The sequence below is a fragment of the Girardinichthys multiradiatus genome, chromosome 15, assembly GCF_021462225.1.
Source record: "Girardinichthys multiradiatus isolate DD_20200921_A chromosome 15, DD_fGirMul_XY1, whole genome shotgun sequence".
In the NCBI taxonomy this organism is placed as follows: domain Eukaryota; kingdom Metazoa; phylum Chordata; class Actinopteri; order Cyprinodontiformes; family Goodeidae; genus Girardinichthys; species Girardinichthys multiradiatus.
Genome location: NC_061808.1, coordinates 7496331 through 7515947, shown reverse-complemented (window position 1 = coordinate 7515947; position 19617 = coordinate 7496331). Strand labels below are relative to the sequence as shown.

The 19617-nt window shown below is 38.5% G+C and overlaps 1 protein-coding gene across 3 annotated transcripts in view; it reads right to left on the bottom strand.

Moving 5' to 3' along the window:
- The window catches only part of scara5 (scavenger receptor class A, member 5 (putative)), a 105842-nt gene that overhangs the window by 21432 nt on the left and 64793 nt on the right, over positions 1–19617 (bottom strand). For all 3 annotated transcript variants that reach the window (XM_047388159.1, XM_047388160.1, XM_047388161.1), the window contains exons 9-10: positions 12115–12195; positions 4271–4378 (exon numbers count right to left, since the gene is read on the bottom strand). In XM_047388159.1, coding sequence (XP_047244115.1) covers positions 4271–4378; positions 12115–12195 — 189 coding nt within the window. The remainder of the gene's footprint in view (positions 1–4270; positions 4379–12114; positions 12196–19617) is intronic.

The following is a 19617-nucleotide window of genomic DNA, read 5'->3' as shown; positions in this document are numbered from 1 at the left end:
TTTTACAGGCATTTTATTTTCCCCTCTTCAACCCTATGTGCTGTTTTATGCTGGGTCTGTAAAACTGACAACTAAGCATTCAGCTGGAAAAAAAATACAGAAACATCTGAAGGAGAGGATTTCTGATCTTTCTTTGTAATATTCAATAAAAATGCCTATTACTTTAGGCAAAGGATGCAGACCCAAAGAGTATTTTTGTAGGAGACATTATCATGTTTTCTCAGCCAGGATGATCATAACCCTGAAGCTGGTGTTTCCATGTTTTCTTTAATTTATTCCAAAAAACAAGAAGAAACCGTGGTCACTGATTGCAACATGTGGCTATGATTTGCAACAATAGGCTATTTCCTCTTTTTCTGACTCGTCACACAGAAGAAAACAAGCAGCAGAATTAAGGGACAGCTGCTGGTGTAATATGATGTTGTGTCTTTGTGAGCTCCGTGTTTGACAGTTCACAAACACTGCCTTTGTGATTCAAGCCTCTTACTGTGAAATATGTTGGCTGTTCCAGGTAAAAGCAACAAAACAGCAGCTGTTTAGGACAGAACAGCCAAAACGTTCCCAAACAGTACCTTAGATAATTCCTAAATTATGATTTAGTCACTGAAGGGGCTATAGGTTGGGAGGAGTTTTGCCTTAGAGCTTGACTTTATTTTTCTTTTTTTCCTACTTCAACGTTTGACCCAATTAATCTTGTAAATGTAATTCAATAATTTATCTAAAGACTTTGGAAAAGATGTGGTAATTTTGCAAAAAAGATACTGACTCACCGAACTGAGAAGTATCTAATGTCTGCTTAATGCTCATTTGTCAAATAGAAACATTAGATATGAAACTTGCCTCTAATTTCTCAAATAGGGTGGCACAATGCAAGACGATGTTACCAATAAAGGAAATGATTTTTATTTTTCTCACTTGCTATTTAATTTTTTGTGTTGTTTGTGTGGAGGTGGGACAAATAGCAAAGACATAAAAGCTGAAATGTTTGTCTCGTAGGAAATGGTCCAGAGATTTTGCTGCTATGTTAGCGGTCACTGATCTCTGTCTTTTAAATCTGGAAACGAAAGAAACAAAACAATTATAGCCAAACGTAGAAGCTTTATCTGTCCAAATTAAAAAAACAATAAACCCAGTGTTGGGTCTTACTCACTGGAGGGCCATAACTAAAAGCATGGAACAGAAAGATCTCGGTGAACTGTGGGAATGAACATTGGACGTTTCAACTAAACCAGCTGTGACTGCCAACAGCTGTTGGCTGGACGCACACAGACACTAAATAACACAAACACTGCAGCGCCTTATCATGGTTCTGATTTCTTTATCAGAACTGTGTTCTTGTCTGTAGGGAATACAATAAAAAGCCAGATAAGGTGAAGAAGGAATGTTTTGCTGTAGTTAAGTATTAGATTAGATAATTAAAAGTTGGATGACTGTGCATGTGAATGCTTTTGTCAGAAAAGCTGTGGAATCCAGATGCTGAATGCCTTGAAACTGCAAATACAATCAAATTCAGCTGTTTGGAGACTAATAAATACTCACTACCAATTTTACACTGTGCATAAAAAATATTATCCATCCTAGACTAATAAACATATATAAGCTCATCACAAAATATTAGATAATATTAGAGGAACCAGTGGCAAGATGTTTCTAAAATAGACACTGCATAATTCACAACTTTATTTGTACAAACATGAACATTTCTTTATTTACTGTTCACATTGTCTGTGCAATGTTTTTGTGATAAAATTAGAGCTTGGAGTGACTCAGTCTATGATTAACATGAGCACCTAATAATGAGTTGATATTGGAGGATACAATTTTAAACTGCATGAAAAGAGGACATTTAGGATTAATTCATGGATTGTTTCATTGATGTTTTCATTGGACAAAAATCTGCCAGTCTGAGTTTTATCAATTTTTTAATCCAGAAAAACCTGGTTTAACTGTTTGTTTTGCATTGTTACATTTGCACTGACTGAGTTTTGAAACAGCTGAACAGCAATTGAATTAGCAGGAACAGCTGTTATCGTGGAACAAAAATGATGTGGATGTTGAAACATTGATAGTTTCCAGGACTGAACCTAAACGGATAACTGCTAGGGACACCAGAAGTGGTAAATGTTTTAGTTTCTGTTAAATCCTAATAAAGTTTTATTTTATTACACAAAGCCATGTGAGAACTGTGTTGAGTGTCTTTGGAAGAAAGTCTTAAATTATTTGAAGAAAGAAAACAATCTTTTTTCCCAATGTATGGGTGGTTAAAATTAAATCTAAGGTAGCTTGTATGGGCTTGTAATGTTAGGATTTTCTTCAGTCTTGGCTGCCCACATATCTGCTGTGTTTAATTGCTGGTGAAAAGCTGGTTCACCTGGGTTGCCAATCGATTCTGGTATTTCCTTTCTATAGTTGACTCTTCAACGTGTGGTTATAACACACAGACCCACACTTAAGTTCTTGAATTTAAAAAAGTTTGTATATAGTTTAGATGCAGTTTGAAGGCAAAGTAGGAGCGGCAGAACAGTTTATAAGGTGTTATAGTGTGACATACAATAAAATGTTATGTAAACATACAGGTTAAAGGTACAGTTTCAACAGTTTATAACACAAACGTTACAGGACTGAATTCAACTGTACATCTCAATAAGATAGATTATCATCGAAAGATGTATTTATTTCAATAATTTAATTCAAAAGGTGTGCCTGATAATATACAGATTCATTACACAGATATCAATATATGTCTTTACTTATGTTAGATTTTAAATGTTGAGTTTCTCAGAAAATTTTAATATTACATGAGACTAATAAAACGTTTTGCAGCAGACTGTCAGAGAGTGCTGTGTCCAAGCATATTAATGAAAAGTTGACTGGAAGAAAAAAAAGCAAAGCCTGTTCTGGATTTTAGGGGAGATTCACAAGGTGTACACCACAGCTGGAGTCAGTCACCACACACAGGCTTGTCCAGGAGATGGGTAACAACTGTCGCTTTCCTTGTGTAAAGTCACTACTGATCATCAGAAATGTCTTACATGGGCAAAGGAGAAAAAGGACTAGACCGGCGGTGCTCAACTCCAATTATCAAGAGGTTCTGTTGTGCCACTTTTAGATGTATCCCTTCTCCAACACATCTGAATCACATATATGTCTTGTTGCCATGCCTCTGTAGAGCTGATTGACTGAATGCTGATGAGGGATTTCAGCCATTTAATTCAAATGTGTTGGTGAAGGAATGCATCCAAAAGTTGCAGGATAGTAGCTCTCAAGGATTGGAGTTGGGCACCCCCAGACTATCTCACATTTTGCTTTTTATTTGGAAATCAAGGTTCCAGATACTGGAGGAAGAGTGGTTAGGCACAGAACAGAAAGTTGTTGCAGGTCCAAGGGGCAAGCTTCCACAGTTGATGATTTAGGGAGGCATGTTATCTGCCTCAATACTTGCTTTAGTGACTGTGGTATCACTTTGATTGATTGGGCTGCAAACAGGCCAGAGCTAAACCTCATAGTGAATTAATGGAGCATCATCCAGACGAAGATGAGAGACACCAGAGCCAATAAGAGACAAGCTGAAGGCTGCTATTAAAGCAACCTATACTGCTTTAAACCCTCACACCCCACTTCACTGTGTAAAGAAATTATATATAATTCATGGGTTTCACTATTTGAACAGAATTTCAGTTAGTATTCTGATTTATGTTGGTTAACCTGTATACTAATAATGGATACAAGGTTTGTAGCAGCTGTTTATGGGCTTGTCATTTTATGAAGAGTAAAAAATGCAGCACTGAATAATAGGAAAACATAAACATCTGTGGTTGGTCATTCCCTTAATTGTCATATGTTGGATTTGAGACGGACTCAAATGAAAACAGGACATCGGCAGGTGCATGGCGGAGGGAGGATTTAACAATGAAATAAAAGGAACTAAAAGACATGACACGAGGAAATCAAGACATGACACGAGGAATAAAAGAATCCAGCAATTGACAATGAAACCATAGAACCTCAACACTGGAGATCTGAGTAGGAACATGGAAACCAGGTAAGTACAACCAACAGAATGAATGGCAGCTAAATGTGGAGAAAGGCTGAAGAACTAGCACTGTAAGCTTAGGTATTTGCTTATTTATCACAACTATAACCATTATAGAGATTATCCCATGATTTACATTTTTCTAAGAAGACCTAGACCCTGTTACTGTCAGTCCCAATGAAACGCTTCATAATGAGGGTGAGGCACTGACAGGTCATAGAGATTAGGTTATTGTACCTTTAGGCCCAACTGGTCCACGTTCACCCTTCTCTCCCTGTGGCCCATCAACCCCAGGAGATCCTTTTATTCCCTGGACGCCTTGCATTCCCTTCTCTCCTGTAAGTCCTAGAGCAAGAACACAAATACAAAACTGTAAACCTGTTATTGTTTAAGGTTGCAATAATTTTGTTGGATATACATAAAAAACTACCTTAAATAGCACTATGATCATCAAACGTTATAAAAAACTAACAATGTTGAACACTGATGTCTAATTCTGGGAAATCTGTGAAAAACGATTGAAACCCAACGACTTGTTTTCAATCCCTCTCAACTGCTGTATTGTTCTTGTGGAAAATTTGGATTTGGAAACACAGGTAAAAGGTTTCTCCTATGCCAGAACGCAAATTTCTTTCTCTTTTATCGTTGCAAAACGAATGCATTTCCTGTGGCACAAACTACGAACATTTGTTAACAGTGAGAATGAACAAATGTCATAAAATTATTGTGGTATCTACTTATTGATTGCAGCACTGAAGTCATCTTAATTATTCTGAAATGATTCACTCTGATTGCACAGTTGTGACTGCTCCAAAATGTTAGTGAAATAATTACACTAAAAGCGTTAGAGCCAGAAAAGTACAATAAACTGATGATGTATGATGTCATGTAACTCCACACGATTCAACAACTCACTAAGAAAATGCTATCAATCAGAGTTTGGACCCAGAGCAAAAGTGCAAGAGGAAAGAGGCTGGATATGATGAAAGACTTTTTGGCTTCGATACAAATGGAGGAACATAATTGTGTCTAGTGTGAAATATAAACAAATTGTCTTGATCTGAGTTTGTTGGAATGGAAACAGCCTGCAGCAGTGAAAACATCTTTAAATTCAACACACTTCCATCCAACTTCCTGCGTAAGAGTTAAAGCCCCACAGCATTTTTACAGGCAGCTCATTTTATGATAGGAATACATTAAAGGTAAATGAATCAAAACATCTATTTTGTTTTTATAAGTTTGCATGGCCCAACCATCTCTGTTTACTTCTTGTCCTCTCAAACTCAAAAGTTGGAGACAAATGGCCCATCTTAAGCCTGATTCTGATTAAAAGAAGTTGCCCATCCCCCTGTGCATGGCTGCAATGAGCGATTTCCTGGCTTCACCTTTTCCAACTGCTATTTTATAATTTATTGAATCTGACTGTATTAAACTGGTTTGTAGTTTGCACTGTAAATATTTGGATTTTAATCTGGACCAGAATGTATTGGATCAACTTGTAATAGAAAAAGCAGACTAAAAACTGCATTTCAGTCAGACCTGTTTGCATTTTTGAAAAATACCCTAAGATGACTTTGTTGAGAAAAGACGCCATATCTTTGGGAACAGCTGCTAAAAGAAGTGTAAAAATGGCTTGGAAAAGTATTTAAATATTGATTTATCATATGAAAAGTCCTCAGTATACCAACACTAATATGAAAAACTAAACATTTACTTATATCTGGCCTTTAAATTGAAACTAAAAATACATCATCTGCTGAATTATATACAGTGCTTTGCAAAACAATTCATATGCTTTTAGCTTTTCCACATTTCATCATGTTACAGCCACAAACTTCAATGTGTTTCACTGGGATTTTATGCACTAGACCAATGTCAAAGTAGTGCATAATAAAGTGAAAATAATGGGATACTTGATTTTTGAAGTTTCTTTACAAATAAAAATCTAAAAAATGTGGTGTGCCTTTTTTTCAGCCCTCTTTACTCTAACGCCCCTAAATAAAATTTAGTGCAACCAACTGCCATCTGAAGTATCTTAATTAGTAAATAGTCTACATGTGTGTAATTTAATCTCTGAATAAATCCAACTGTGAAGGTTTCCGAGGTTGTTAGAGAACAAACAGCATCATGAAGACCAAGGAACACAGCAGACAGATCACGGAGAAAGCAGTGGAGCAGTTTAAGTGTTAGGTTATAAAATCTCAATCTATAATCTGAAAATTGAAAGAGTATGGAAAACCTACTCAGATATGGTTGTCAGTATAAACTGACAGGTGGGCAAGGACAGCATTAATTTGTGAAAGAGCTGCAGAGATCCAGAGTCTCCCAATTTTCCAACTATTAGCCGTGTACTTCACAAATCTGGATGGTCTTCATGGAAGAGTGGCATGCTGAAAGCCAGTGTTAAAGGAAAACTTTAAGAAGTGCTTATCAAAGTTTTCCACAAGCCATAGGGGACACAACAAACATGTGGAAGAGGGTGAGATGAGACAAATGCTGAGATTCCCTATGATTTTCTATGTAGCTAACACTACAATTCAATTCAATTCAGTTTTATTTATATAGCGCCAATTCACAACACATGTCGTCTCAAGGCACTTCACAACAGTCAGGTACAAACATTCCAATTAGTCCTAACCATTGAACAGTGCATTCAACGTTAGTTATTTATTCAAATTGGATAAAAAAAATTTCTGTCTAAGGAAACCCAGCAGATTGCATCCAGTCAGTGACTTGCAGCAATCACTCCTCCTGGATGAGCATGTAGAGACAGTGGACAGTCACTGGCGTTGACTTTGCAGCAATCCCTCATACTGAGCATGCATGTAGCGACAGTGGAGAGGAAAAACTCCCTTTTAACAGGAAGAAACCTCCAGCAGAACCAGGCTCAGTGTGAGCGGCCATCTGCCACAACCGACTGGGGGTTTGAGAGAAAGAACAGAGCAGAGACACAAAGACAACAAAGAAGCACTGATCCAGGAGTCCTTTCTATGGGAAGGAAAAGTAAATGTTGGATGTAGCTCCTTTAGTCGTTTCACCTAGAAAGAAAGAACAGATAAACTCTGAGCCAGTTTTCAAGGATAAAATCTGAAAGAGAGCACATACAGTTAGTTACAGTTAAGCTCAGTCAATCGCCATGTCTAGGAGAGAGAAAGGGTTAAACACTAAAAGACAAGGCCATGTGGATCATTGGTAGAGGGTGAGCATTAAGTTGTTGCCAGCAGAAGCTTGGACAATTCCCCTCTCCAGAAAGGTGTCACAGGTAGACACAGAGCCAGGCCAGGTGTAGCTTCTAGGAAGAGAATAGAGAGAACAAGGTTAAAAGCTGAAATAACAGCAAACAATGCAAAATTGGAGAGTAGTGTGAGAATGTAGCGAAGAGGGTGAAAGTGGTCATTATGTCCTCCAGCAGCCTAAGCCTATAGCAGCATAACTACACAGATAGTTTCAGTTCAGATTATTTAGTTAAACGGCGCTTATTTACAACAATGTCATCTCAAGGAACCCCACAAAGGGTCCCACTGATGGCCATTGTTATACTAAAAACCACAAGGATTGGGATACCTCCCTCTGTCAGACTAATTATAACCATTGGAAAAGACAAGGGGTCATACAGGTAGCAGAAATGGAGGGTGTGTTTGCACCTCAACCATAACTGAGCCGGTTTAGGCTAAACCTGACTCCCCCTTACTCCATCCAACAGGGAAGGAGGAAGGCTCCCTCCTTGATAAACTAAGCCACTCTAACTATAAGCTTTATCAAAAAGGAAAGTTTTAAGCCTAGCTTTAAAAGTAGACAGGGTGTCTGCCTCACGGACCAAAACCGGGAGCTGGTTCCACAGGAGAGGAGCCTGATAACTAAAGGATCTGCCTCCCATTCTACTTCTAGAGACTCTAGGAACCACCAGTAAACCTGCAGTCTGAGAACGAAGTGCCCTGTTAGGAACATATGGAGCCATCAGATCTCTGATGTATGATGGAGCTAGATCATTAATGGCTTTATATGTGAGGAGGAGAATTTTAAATTCTATTCTGGATTTAACAGGGAGCCAATGAAGGGAAGCTAAAATAGGAGAAATATGATCTCTCTTTTTAATTTTCATCAGAACTCTTGCTGCAGCATTTTGAATCAGCTGAAGGCTTTTAACTGCATTTTGTGGACATCCTGATAGTAAAGAATTACAATAGTCCAGCCTTGAAGTAACAAATGCATGGACTAGTTTTTCAGGGTCACTCCTATGTAGGACATTTCTAATATTGGCAATGTTCCGGAGATGAAAGGAGGAAATCCTAGAAACCTCTTTGTTATGGGTTTTAAATGACATGTCCTGGTCAAAAATAACACCAAGGTTTTTTACTTTATTACCGGAGGTCAATTTAATGCCATCCAGGTTAAGTGATTGACTAAGCAGTTTCTTTTTTAAAGACTCCGGTCCAAAGACGACAACTTCTGTCTTGTCTGAATTTAGAGGCAATAAATTTAAAGTCATCCAAGTTTTTATGTCTTCAAGACATGCTTGTAGTCTATCTAACTGGTTGGGTTCATCAGGATTTATGGATAAGTAAAGCTGAGTATCATCAGCGTAACAGTGAAAATTTATCCTATGCTGCCTGATAATTTGACCTATTGGAAGCATATATATAGTAAAGAGAATTAGCCCAAGTACTGAACCCTGTGGTACTCCACAATTAACCCTGGAGTTTAAAGATGATTTATTATTTACATGAACAAACTGGAATCTGTCAGACAGATAAGATTTAAACCAGCCTAGAGCTACACATCACTCTGAACACACCATCCCCCACCGTGAAGCACAGTGGTGGCAGCGTAATGCCCTTACATGCTTCAGCAGGGATTGGGAATTTGTTCATTGTTGATGGTAAACTAAACAGTGGACGACAACCAGTTAATGGCAGCAAAAGGCTTAAGACCAGGGCTGGACATTTACCTTTCAGCAAAACAGCAACCCTAAACATATCAGCCAGACCTACAATGGAGTAGTTTAGATTAAACCACATTCATGTGTTAGAATGGCCCAGTCAAAGTCCAGAGTACAATTAATATTCTGTGGCAAGACTTGAAAATGTATGGTCATAGATGCTTTTCTTTCAGTTTGAATGACTGTGCTTGGTATTCACTGCTGCCAATGACAAAATTAATAAAGACAATACATTAATATACAATCAATAAATTAATCTGGAGATAAAGAAGCTGAGTTGAAAGAACGTTGGTAAAAGCTAGTGCAAGTAGTCGAGTAAGTATTTACCTGGTCGATTCAATTTTTTTCTGGATCAGAAACAAACTGGACCACGACAGCCAGGATGATGCAATGTAACACCATCATTTATATACATTGTGACTTCCCCTAAAGACAGCAATAAAACACATCTAAATATAACAACATCTACACTTTGGTGACAAGACATGTAGACAGAGTAAGTCTGAACAGGAAACTGCTGTGTTTTGGTCCATTGCTGCTTGTTTATTTGTGGTACTGAGGACTCCGGTTAGTGTTACGGGGGCCCTGCTTTTAGATATTTTTTTTCATATCATCTGTATTTGACTGTAAACGCTACAGAGTACAACAGTTGATTTTACAGTAAACGATGACTGTAAACCAATTGTGAAGCACTGAACAGTTTTAATGCTCATATTCATCACTGGACGGATGTCTAGTACATCTGCCAGGTTTTTCATTTTGCGTCATCAGCTTCTTTGTTATGTTCCCATGTATTTAGAATTTCTCAGCCACAAACAAAACAGACATAAATAGATAGATAGGTTTTTCTAGATTTTCTGCAGTCAATGACTGTCTAAAATGTTGGTAATACAACGACCAAGAGCTGCAGAAGTTAAACTGGCAAAGGGAGAAAGTATCCAACATCCCCCTAAACGTGTCCAGACTTAATATACAGCTGCTTTACATAAAGCCATTAGCTGAATGTCATCAGAATATGTTCAAGATATTTTGTTAAGAAAAGCTTCGCCTGCAGCAATGTGTATGATTGGGATATATAACAAACATCCCTTTGAATCATGGGTTTCTTCAAAAGATGATTGGGGTTGCATGTCTGCAGTACTTTACAAGGTTTCTAGATCTGGTTTGGGTCTAAAGCTCTTACTCTGAACAGTAACAGATGTTAAACTTTGTTTGAATTAATTGTTGGCCACATATTAAATCGGGAATTTGTACTGATTTCAGTTTTGTCAAAACAGCTTAAAAGATAAAAATATATCATAAAATTGTATTTCTATACTTTTATTTCTAAACATTTTTGTTTACAGAGAGATCTCCTTCTTCTCCCCTAAAGATAACAATGGTAACCATTGAGAGTTGTATTGCTTTATTGATTTTACAGGAAAAGTTATGCTTCTCATTGTCTTTGCTCAGTTTTTACGACAACTAAAAATGAAGACCCTTTCTTTTTTTTCTGTTGATACAGTTCCTGGAACCACAGCAGCAGATGAGGAATCCCCCCTCAAAAAGGACAATGTTTCTTGGAAATGTTTAGGGAATGTTGGATAGAAGATGAGAGCAGACTGCTTCCAGGCCTAAAAGACTGGCACTTTCTCAAAAATCCCCACCCAAAGTCTGGAACGTTGTTTTCTTAATACATATAGGTGACTATTTAGGTCCTGTTTACATGACAACGATACTTTGAAAACAGGATTTTCTTTGACTTTTTGTTAACACGTCAAGTACATGAAAACAGTATAATTCTACCGCCGCACCAGGGGAAATATACCATAGGCAGTATTTTGTTTGAAACTCAACAGAAGCAAAACAGGGGAGAAATTGAATGCCTTGTTGGAGAACCATTGTTAGATGTAAAAGAGTCAGCAGCGGATGTAGTTCCTCTGAAGTCCATCATTGTTATTGTTAATATCTTTGTCTTTTGTGGGTTTTAAACTGGTTGGCAGCCATGATGTTGTGCGCATGCGCATTAATTTCTACTGATTTCAGAAGCAAGGGTTTCCTAGTAAGTCAGTTTTTCCCGTCTACACAACAATGGAGGCCGAGACGTTTTCAAACCATAACAGCCTGGAATTCGATCTCATATTGTGTCATTTTCAGAGAAAACGTGTGCCATTGTCATGTAAATGAATAGCAGAAATACAACTAAACTTTTCTGTTTTCTCCAGAAAATAGTCATGTAAACATGGTCTTAGTCTGTCCACTCATTACATAAAAAAGTTTCTGAATATAACAATAAAAACAGCGAGGGAACTTTTGCAGAAACTAATCTGTGGTCTTTAAACGTCCACCAGTCCTGCTATTTTATCATGAATAATTTCTTTCCCCATATGCTCACAACACTCAAATGTGTTGTTTGCAATGAACGTCTAGAGGATAGCTAATTAAAATGACTCTAAACTATTTATCCTGTAGATGTGGTACAACATTTTCCAACCGTCCTGACTGTACAAACATATAAAAGAAATGATTAAAGGAAAATGCATAGAATTGCATGTTCTGCTACTATTTAACTAGTCCAACTGTGGTTAAGGATGTTTTTGAATAGGGGACTTCCCACTGAACAGCAGAAAGAATTTCCTAATTTTTTAGCTATTATATGGGGACAATAATGTCAATAAGCAACAAAAATAATTTCTCAGTTTATTTGAGACCTACAAAAGGAGACAATAGTTGTAAACATATTTGCATATTTGTACTTTACGGCCGGATGGAAACAGCATTTCGATTTAATTGTAAGTTTTGTTAAACATTCAAGCTGCAGAGGCATTCAACAGAGACAAAGTTCAGTTCATGTAAGTAAAGTTGTTCAGCACGAATTGTAATTTTTAACCAGAACCACACTCTAATACAGTGACAGCAACTGATATTACAAAACAATAAAACTGTCATTTCATGTATTGAATGTATTCAGGGTTTAAAAGAACACATTTCTGGGGGTTCCATCCTAGCAGTATGCCCTGAAATCTCACATCTAATGAGAAACACTGGGGAAGTCCAGTTTCATTCAAGTCAAGCACTCAGGACTGTCATGTACTAGATGACGGAGAGTCTACACCAAAGTCCCTCAGTATTGGATATGCTACACGGTGTCCACATTACCCACCTTGTAGGCCAGTGACCCCAGGAAATCCAGGATGGCCCATTTTTCCCACATCACCCTTTTCACCCTTCGGGCCTGGGAGACCTACACAGAGAAGTAAATAATTTAACAATGTTGTCCTCTATTAATAGTTAATTATATAATGTATAAATGTAACAGCTAAAGGAGAATCAACAGTTCCTGGTATGGCCTCAGCGGGTACTGCTATCAAGCTATACAGAAGTTTTAATAAGTTAAATTTTCAAAGGTTTTACATAACTTCGTACAGTAAAATATTTTTTTTTATTAAATGCCAGTGTGTCGAAGTGATGAGAATTTCCTCTGGCTGTATTGAATTTTGCAGCGCTGGCCCTCAGCAAAAACCGTGGTCTGCAGAGAGCTTGCAAAACATCAAAGTGATGTTGCAAAGAACTGGAAGAAGAAAACCGGGCAGGGTGAGAACTGCAGGAATATCCGGCAGTGCTAGTGTAGTACATAGGACAACAACCTCCTGTATACTTTATATGTCTAGGCAGTGACATAGGGTGTCAAGATAGAATCCCTTTCTTATAAAGAGAAATACTGAAGCTCAAATTTTTGCAAAAACACACTTGAAGTTTCACGAAGGCAAGCAGGAAAATGGGTTCTGAACTGATCAGATCAACTTTTAGGCCATAATTCCCAATTGTATGCAAAAACAAAACTATACCAATGATAAAGCCTGATTATGGCAGCATCATACTTTGGAACTGTTTTTCCTTTTGTAGAAAATACCAGCCAATCTATCAGAACAGAAACCACAAGCATACAACCAAATCAACAGATTAATGGCTTCACAAGAAACCATTAAAATCTGTGGGGTAATTCGAAGAGGGTTTTACACAAGATCCCTCACAATCTGACAGATCTGAAGCAAATTTTGCAAGGACTGTTTCAATATTGCAAAATCAGGATATGCCATTTCCAGCAGTCATTGGGACAAAGTGGGGTATAACCTGGACAGGTTGCCAGTCCATTATAGAGTAACACAGAGACAAAGGGCATAAACAAACATGCATGCACTGTCACTTTTAAGGGTAATTTAGACATACTGATGAAGCAACCAGTCTTGTTTTTAGACTGTGGGAAAAAGATTCAGTACCAGGAGAAAACCCACACATGCATGGAGAGAACATGCGAGCTCCATGCAAAAAGACCCCATGCTGGGATTTTAACCAAGGTCATTTTTGCTGCAAGGCACCAACATGCAGCCATGCCTCCAGCAGGTATTGGACGGGAGGCAGGATACACCATGGAAAGATCGCCAGTTCATCACAGCGCAACACAGCGTTGTCTAATATAATCAGAAAGATAAGAATAGAACAGGGAGTTTTCCTGTTACATTACAGACGGTTTTTCTCCCAAAAAGAGAACCTTCAGGACCAAACCTTTAATTGGTACTGATTATAATTAAATTCATAACATTCAACTTTAGAGGTCATTGCATTTATTTATAGATGTAACAGGACATACAGAAACATTGCTGCTAAATGCAAGTCAAACTGGATCTGACGACTGGCCCGCAGATTCAGTCCAAGCATTTGTTGAGAGATTGAGAGAGGAAAAAAGCCAAATAGCGAGAGAACAAGGAAGAAAGTCTGGCCACAATTAAAACCACATGTTTAACAACCACAGTACAACTTATGGGAATACTCAGAAATTCAGGACTTGTTTTTCTGCAGTTTGTGATCATCCTTTAAACCTGCAATTTGCAGGAACTAAATGGGTTTAAAATACAAACCTGCTGCAGCTGTCTTGAGATGCTTTGCAACTGTACACATGTAACTAGCTCAAACAGGTTCCTGAGACTGTGAAGAAGCCACAAAAAGAGGGCAGACAGTGTGTACACCACTGTGTTTTATCCTCATGAGAAGTTAAAAAGGTCAAGTTTCGATCAAAAAAACAAAAAAAAGAAAAAGTGGAAAATCAAAACTTATTAAATCAACTTCAGTCATCTGATCTACAGCTAAAATAATAACCAGTTAGAGTTAATGTTGAATATCATGCAAAAAGATTAAATCTGCTGAAGGTAATGGAGCATAAATTCATGCCTGGTGTTTTAGTTGGAACCTGTTAAAGGTGTGCAGTTTAACCAAAGCTTCATGCACAGTTCTAGAAACCCAATCAATCTGAGCAGTGAACTCAGATGTTGCATTACCACAACTGATATCTGAGTCATTTTAGCATCTCTAAAAAACATGAAACAGTTTATTTATTAACAAGCATTTATTAAATTGAGAAAGCTATCTTTAACTAGTGTGTTAAAGATAGCTTTACCTGGTTATTAACATACATTCCATTTTTTCAAAACAAGTTGAAACAAGTTGAAGTAAGGGAAAAAAGATGCAATTAACATATCAGGTACATTGAATCATGAATTTAAACTTGCTTGGTGACAGTTAACTGTATTGTAAAGAATCAGTTGGAACTGGTTTTGGTATAGTAACATTTATGTCTATTTTATTTCATTTAAATGTGAGTTTTGGCAGGGAGGCAACAGCAAAAGAAGCTTGACCGTCACAGATACAGCGCCTTACAAAAATCTTGATACCACTTGAATCTTTTTTGCATTTTGTCAGGTTACAACCATGAACTTCAATGCATTTTCAGTGATTTTAAGTGATTGACCCACACAAAGTGTAGTAGCATTGTGAAATGGATAGATAACCATACATGGTTTTGAATTGTTTTTACTAAATTAAACTCTGAAAGGTATTTGCATTTTATCTCCTCTGCATTCCCCCCACACACTATTAGCAGTGCTCTCCTCACATGTGGCTTCAATGGAAAAGTGGCAAGTAGAAAGCATTTGTTTAACAAAAGTAAAAAATAAGTTCTGTTCTCAGTTTGCTACAATCCATGTAAATGAAAAAGCAAATATGTGGAAGAAGGTGTTCTGATCAGATGGGAAAAAAATGTTTAAGGAAATTTACAGCACACTGAAGATGTGTTGAAACTCCTGATTATTTTGCCCTCTGCAAGGTCATGTTATTTTGTATTAAATTATGTAGGATTTTGTGGTAATCAAAACAAAGAACTTAAGGTGATACCGTTCAGCTTTGTATCATTAAAGTACCATAAAACATGTGAGGCATTAAGGGATTCAGAATGAAACTAAAGTTAAGCAGAAAAAAGAGACAGAACCAAAAGCAGCAATGGGGAGAGTGAGAAAGAAAGGAGGATAAGCATGGATGGAGATGTGAAACTTTTCTTGGCATAGGTGACACAGAGCCAATCACCAACAAATGTGGCCGCAGAGCTAAAACTAATAACAGAGCTGATTTGAGTTTTCATTCTTGGTATAGATCTAAATTTAAGTCACAATTGTTTGCAGGCTAAGAAGAAACACAATCCCACCCACATGTGGCATGGACCCAACTTCAGGGGTCCCAGTCAGTTTGCCATCAGTTCTTTGGGCTGAGTCCCCTGCCAGCATTACATCATGGCATACCTTTTGATTTTAGCAAGCCTGAGAAGTATTTGTAACGATGGCAATGAGAAATGCACTGCATCTGGAGTAATCAGGTTTGAAGAGATTGGAGGAGGAACACAGAGGGTTGCTAAATACTCTAAGGTTTTAATCCCAAAATGTAAAATGAAGTCGCATGCTAGAGTCGCTTGCAGTCAGTCATACTCCAAACATGGCTCAGAGGAACTGCTGGAAAAGATTTTTTTGGAGCACTGAGGTGCTTCTCATAGATATTTGTTAAACAAAGAGCTAAATGTTTTGATGCTGCAAAGATGTTTACCTCTGTAGAGGTGCAGCAGCACCAGAGGGGAAATGTAATATTTCCAAATTCATTCTAAAGTAAAGACATATACTCACTGGCTACTTTATTAGGTACACCTTGCTAGTACTGGGTTGGACCCCTTTTGCCTTCAGAAGTGCCTTAATCCTTCGTAGCATAGATTCAACAAGGTACTGGAAACATTCCTCAGAGAGTTTGATCCATATTGACATGATAGCATCACACAGATGCTGCAGATTTGTCGGCTGCTCATCCATGATGCGTATCTCCCGTTCCACCACATCCCAAAGGTGCTTTATTGGATTGGGATCTGGTGACTGTGGAGGCCATTTGAGTACAGTGAACTCATTGTGATGTTCAAGAAACCATCTGAGATGATTTGTGCTTTATGACATGGTGCGTTATCCTGCTGGAAGTAACCATCAGAAGATGGGTACACTGTGGTCATAAAGGGATAGACATGGTCAGCAACAATACTCAGGTAGGCTGTGGCGTTGACACGATGCTCAATTAGTACTAAGGGGTCCAAAGTGTGCCAAGAAGATATCCCCCACACCATTACACCACCACCACCACCAGCCTGAACCGTTGATACAAGGCAGGATGGATCCATGCTTTCATGTTGTTGACGCCAAATTCTGACTCTACCATCCGAATGTCGCAGCAGAAATCGAGACTCATCAGACCAGGCAACGTTTTTCCAATCTTCTATTGTCCAATTTTGGTGAGCCTGGGTGAATTGTAGCCTCAGTTTCCTGTTCTTAGCTGACAGGAGTGGCACCTAGTGTGGTCTTCTGCTGCTGTAGCCCATCCGCCTCAAGGTTCGACGTGTTGTTGGTTCAGAGATGCTCTTCTGCATGCGTTGGTTGTGACGACTGGTTTTTTGAGTTACTGTTGACTTTCTACCATCCCATCTGGCCATTCTCCGCTGACATCTGGCATCAACAAGGCATTAACGCCCACAGAACTGCCGCTCACTGGATATTTTCTCTTTTTCAGACCATTCTCTGTAAACCCTAGAGATGGTAGTGCGTGAAAATCCCAGTAGATCAGCAGTTTCTGAAATACTCAGACCAGCCCGTCAACCATGCTCCGTTCAAAGTCACTTAAATCACCTCTCTTCCCCATTCTGATGCTCGGTTTGAACTGCAGCAGATCGTCTCGACCATGTCTACACTGCTGCCATGTGATTGGCTGATTAGAAATTTGCGTTAACGAGCAGTTGGACAGGTGTACCTAATAAAGTGAGTGTATATACTCTTTCACACATGCAAGGCAGCCCTGTTTTTAAGGATTATTTCCAATGGGAGCAGCATGTGAGAGCACATATATGATTTATTCAGCTGATTTGGCTGAGATAAAAGTCTGGAAAATCTCATAATAAGCCAGTGTCTAAACATAGCTTGTAAATCTTTGCACAGTTCATCGCAGAAGCGTGTTTGTGTTGACGATTCAATAATAACAGGGGAAGTATAGATGTAGAGGAGACTCCATCACACCAAAACTGTAAGATAACTAGGCATCCTCACTGTCTAACTGGATAAGGTGTAAAAAGTCTTAAAATAAATGCATGTTTAATTCCAGTATCATAACCCCACATTGAGTGTCTGTGAGTCTTTCTCTGGGCCTGGTTCTCTTCCAAATGCCCTTGATAGAGTGCATGGCAAAATGAACTCTTTAGGATATTGTTTGAAAAATGTAAATCGGTCTTTTATTGGGTCAGCAGGATATTGATCCAAATCTTATAACCAAATCAACACAGAAACAGTTCAGACATACAATCAATCTCATTCTGTGGGCAGCTCAGTCCCCAAACCCGAATAGAGACCTGAGGAGAACGGAGTACAATACATGCTGAGGACCCTGTATATTCAGGAGGTGCACCCTGTTTAGTGTATTCTGATTAAACAACTCCCGACACAGTACAGTCCACATGTTAAACTGTAATTAATCAAGACAACGGAACAACCAATGTCCCAGTTTTGTAGAAAACATGCACACCTGACTGAATTGTACTCTCATTATGCTTTCGCTATAAAGTTCTGCTTGTCCTTAGTGACTGAACAGAAAATACGTACGGTATGTTTATGATATCTCTATGACATAATGAAGCGAACAACATGTGTAATACTGTTATGTCAAACAGACTTAAAAAGACTAAAACTCTATGGTTTCTATGGTGCTCCACAAACAGACCAACATAAAGCACAACAAGTTTTCATGTATCTGGACAATGTAATAGTGGTTTGATTGCCAACATGTTCTAAATTTAAAGTAATCCAACATTAGATTAACAAGATGATATATTATGCCATGTTGTCATTTATTTAACACCAAAATGCAAACGTACTGAGAAACAAACTCAGTCTATACTATGATTCACATGACTCAAGAACTGGGAGAACAACTTTTAGAAGCAATGACTTTCTGACCTTAATGGGCTCTGACATGGCTGAGGGGATATTTACTTATCTTTATAGTGTTACTTAAGCTAATTGAGATTTGTTTAGTTGCAGCTCTTTTCTCAGCATCTTAATCAGGTTTGGAATAGACAAAAGGTTTTAAATACATATTTTCTATTTATCCTTTTGATTAAATTTGACTCTAAAAGGCTTTAGTAAACAGAGTTTATGGTTGACTAATTAAGTGCAAAATACAAAATAAGTGGAAGTCATCAAGTCCCTGCACTTCAAAACTCGTTGTGGTTTTTTCACCTGTCAATAGGCGGAATATGGCTTGTTTGCATCTTTGCTAACTGTTCTGTGGAGTTTAGGTTCCTTCAAACACTGCATGGTGTTGCATGTTTTCCATATTTAAATTTAAAGTTCTCACTCTAAATGATAGACATCATATAGTGTCAAAATTAATCATTAAATTTTTTAGCTCAGAGGTAGATGTTTCGGATGTAATAAGCACCAAAGTTTCAAGTTGAAATGAGATTTAAATGTCAGTTGTATTGCAATCTAAAAGTAAAAGTTTTTCTCATCTGCTTTTTTACTCCCCTCCCTGGGAGCCCAACCAGTCTATATGTGCTTTGTGGACTTGGAGAAGGCGTTCGACAGTGTCCCTCGGGAAATCCTGTGGTGGGTACTCCGGAGGTATGGACCAGGCCCTTTGATACGGGCTCTTAGGTCCCTGTACGACCGGTTTTAGAGCTTGGTCTGCATTGCCGGCAGTAAGTCAGACTCGTTTCCGGTGAGGGTTGGACTCCGCCAAGGTTACCCTTTGTCACCGATTCTGTTCATTACTTTTATGGACAGAATTTCTAGGCGCAGCCAATGTGTTGAGGGGATCCGTTTTGGTGGCCGTAGGATTACGTCGATTTTTGCAGATGATGCGGTCCTATTTGCTTCATCAGCTCGTGATCAACAGCTCTCACTGGAGCAGTTTGCAGCCGAGTGTGAAGTGGCCGGGATGAGAATCAGTGCCTCCAAGTCCAAGGCCATGGTCTTGAGCCGGAAAAGGGTTGAGTGCCTTCTACTGGTTGGGGGGAGGTCCTGCCTCAAGTGGAGGAGTTCAAGTATCTTGGAGTCTAATTCACGAATGAGGGAAAATTGGAGCGGGAGATTGATAGACGGATTGGTGCTGCGTCAGCAGTGATGCAGGTGCTGTACCGGTCTGTCGTGGTGAAGAGAGAGCTGAGTCAAAAAGCGCAGCTCTCAATTTACCGGTCGATCTACATTCCTACCCTCATCTACGGCCATGAGCTTTGGGTCATGACCGAAAGAACTAGATCATG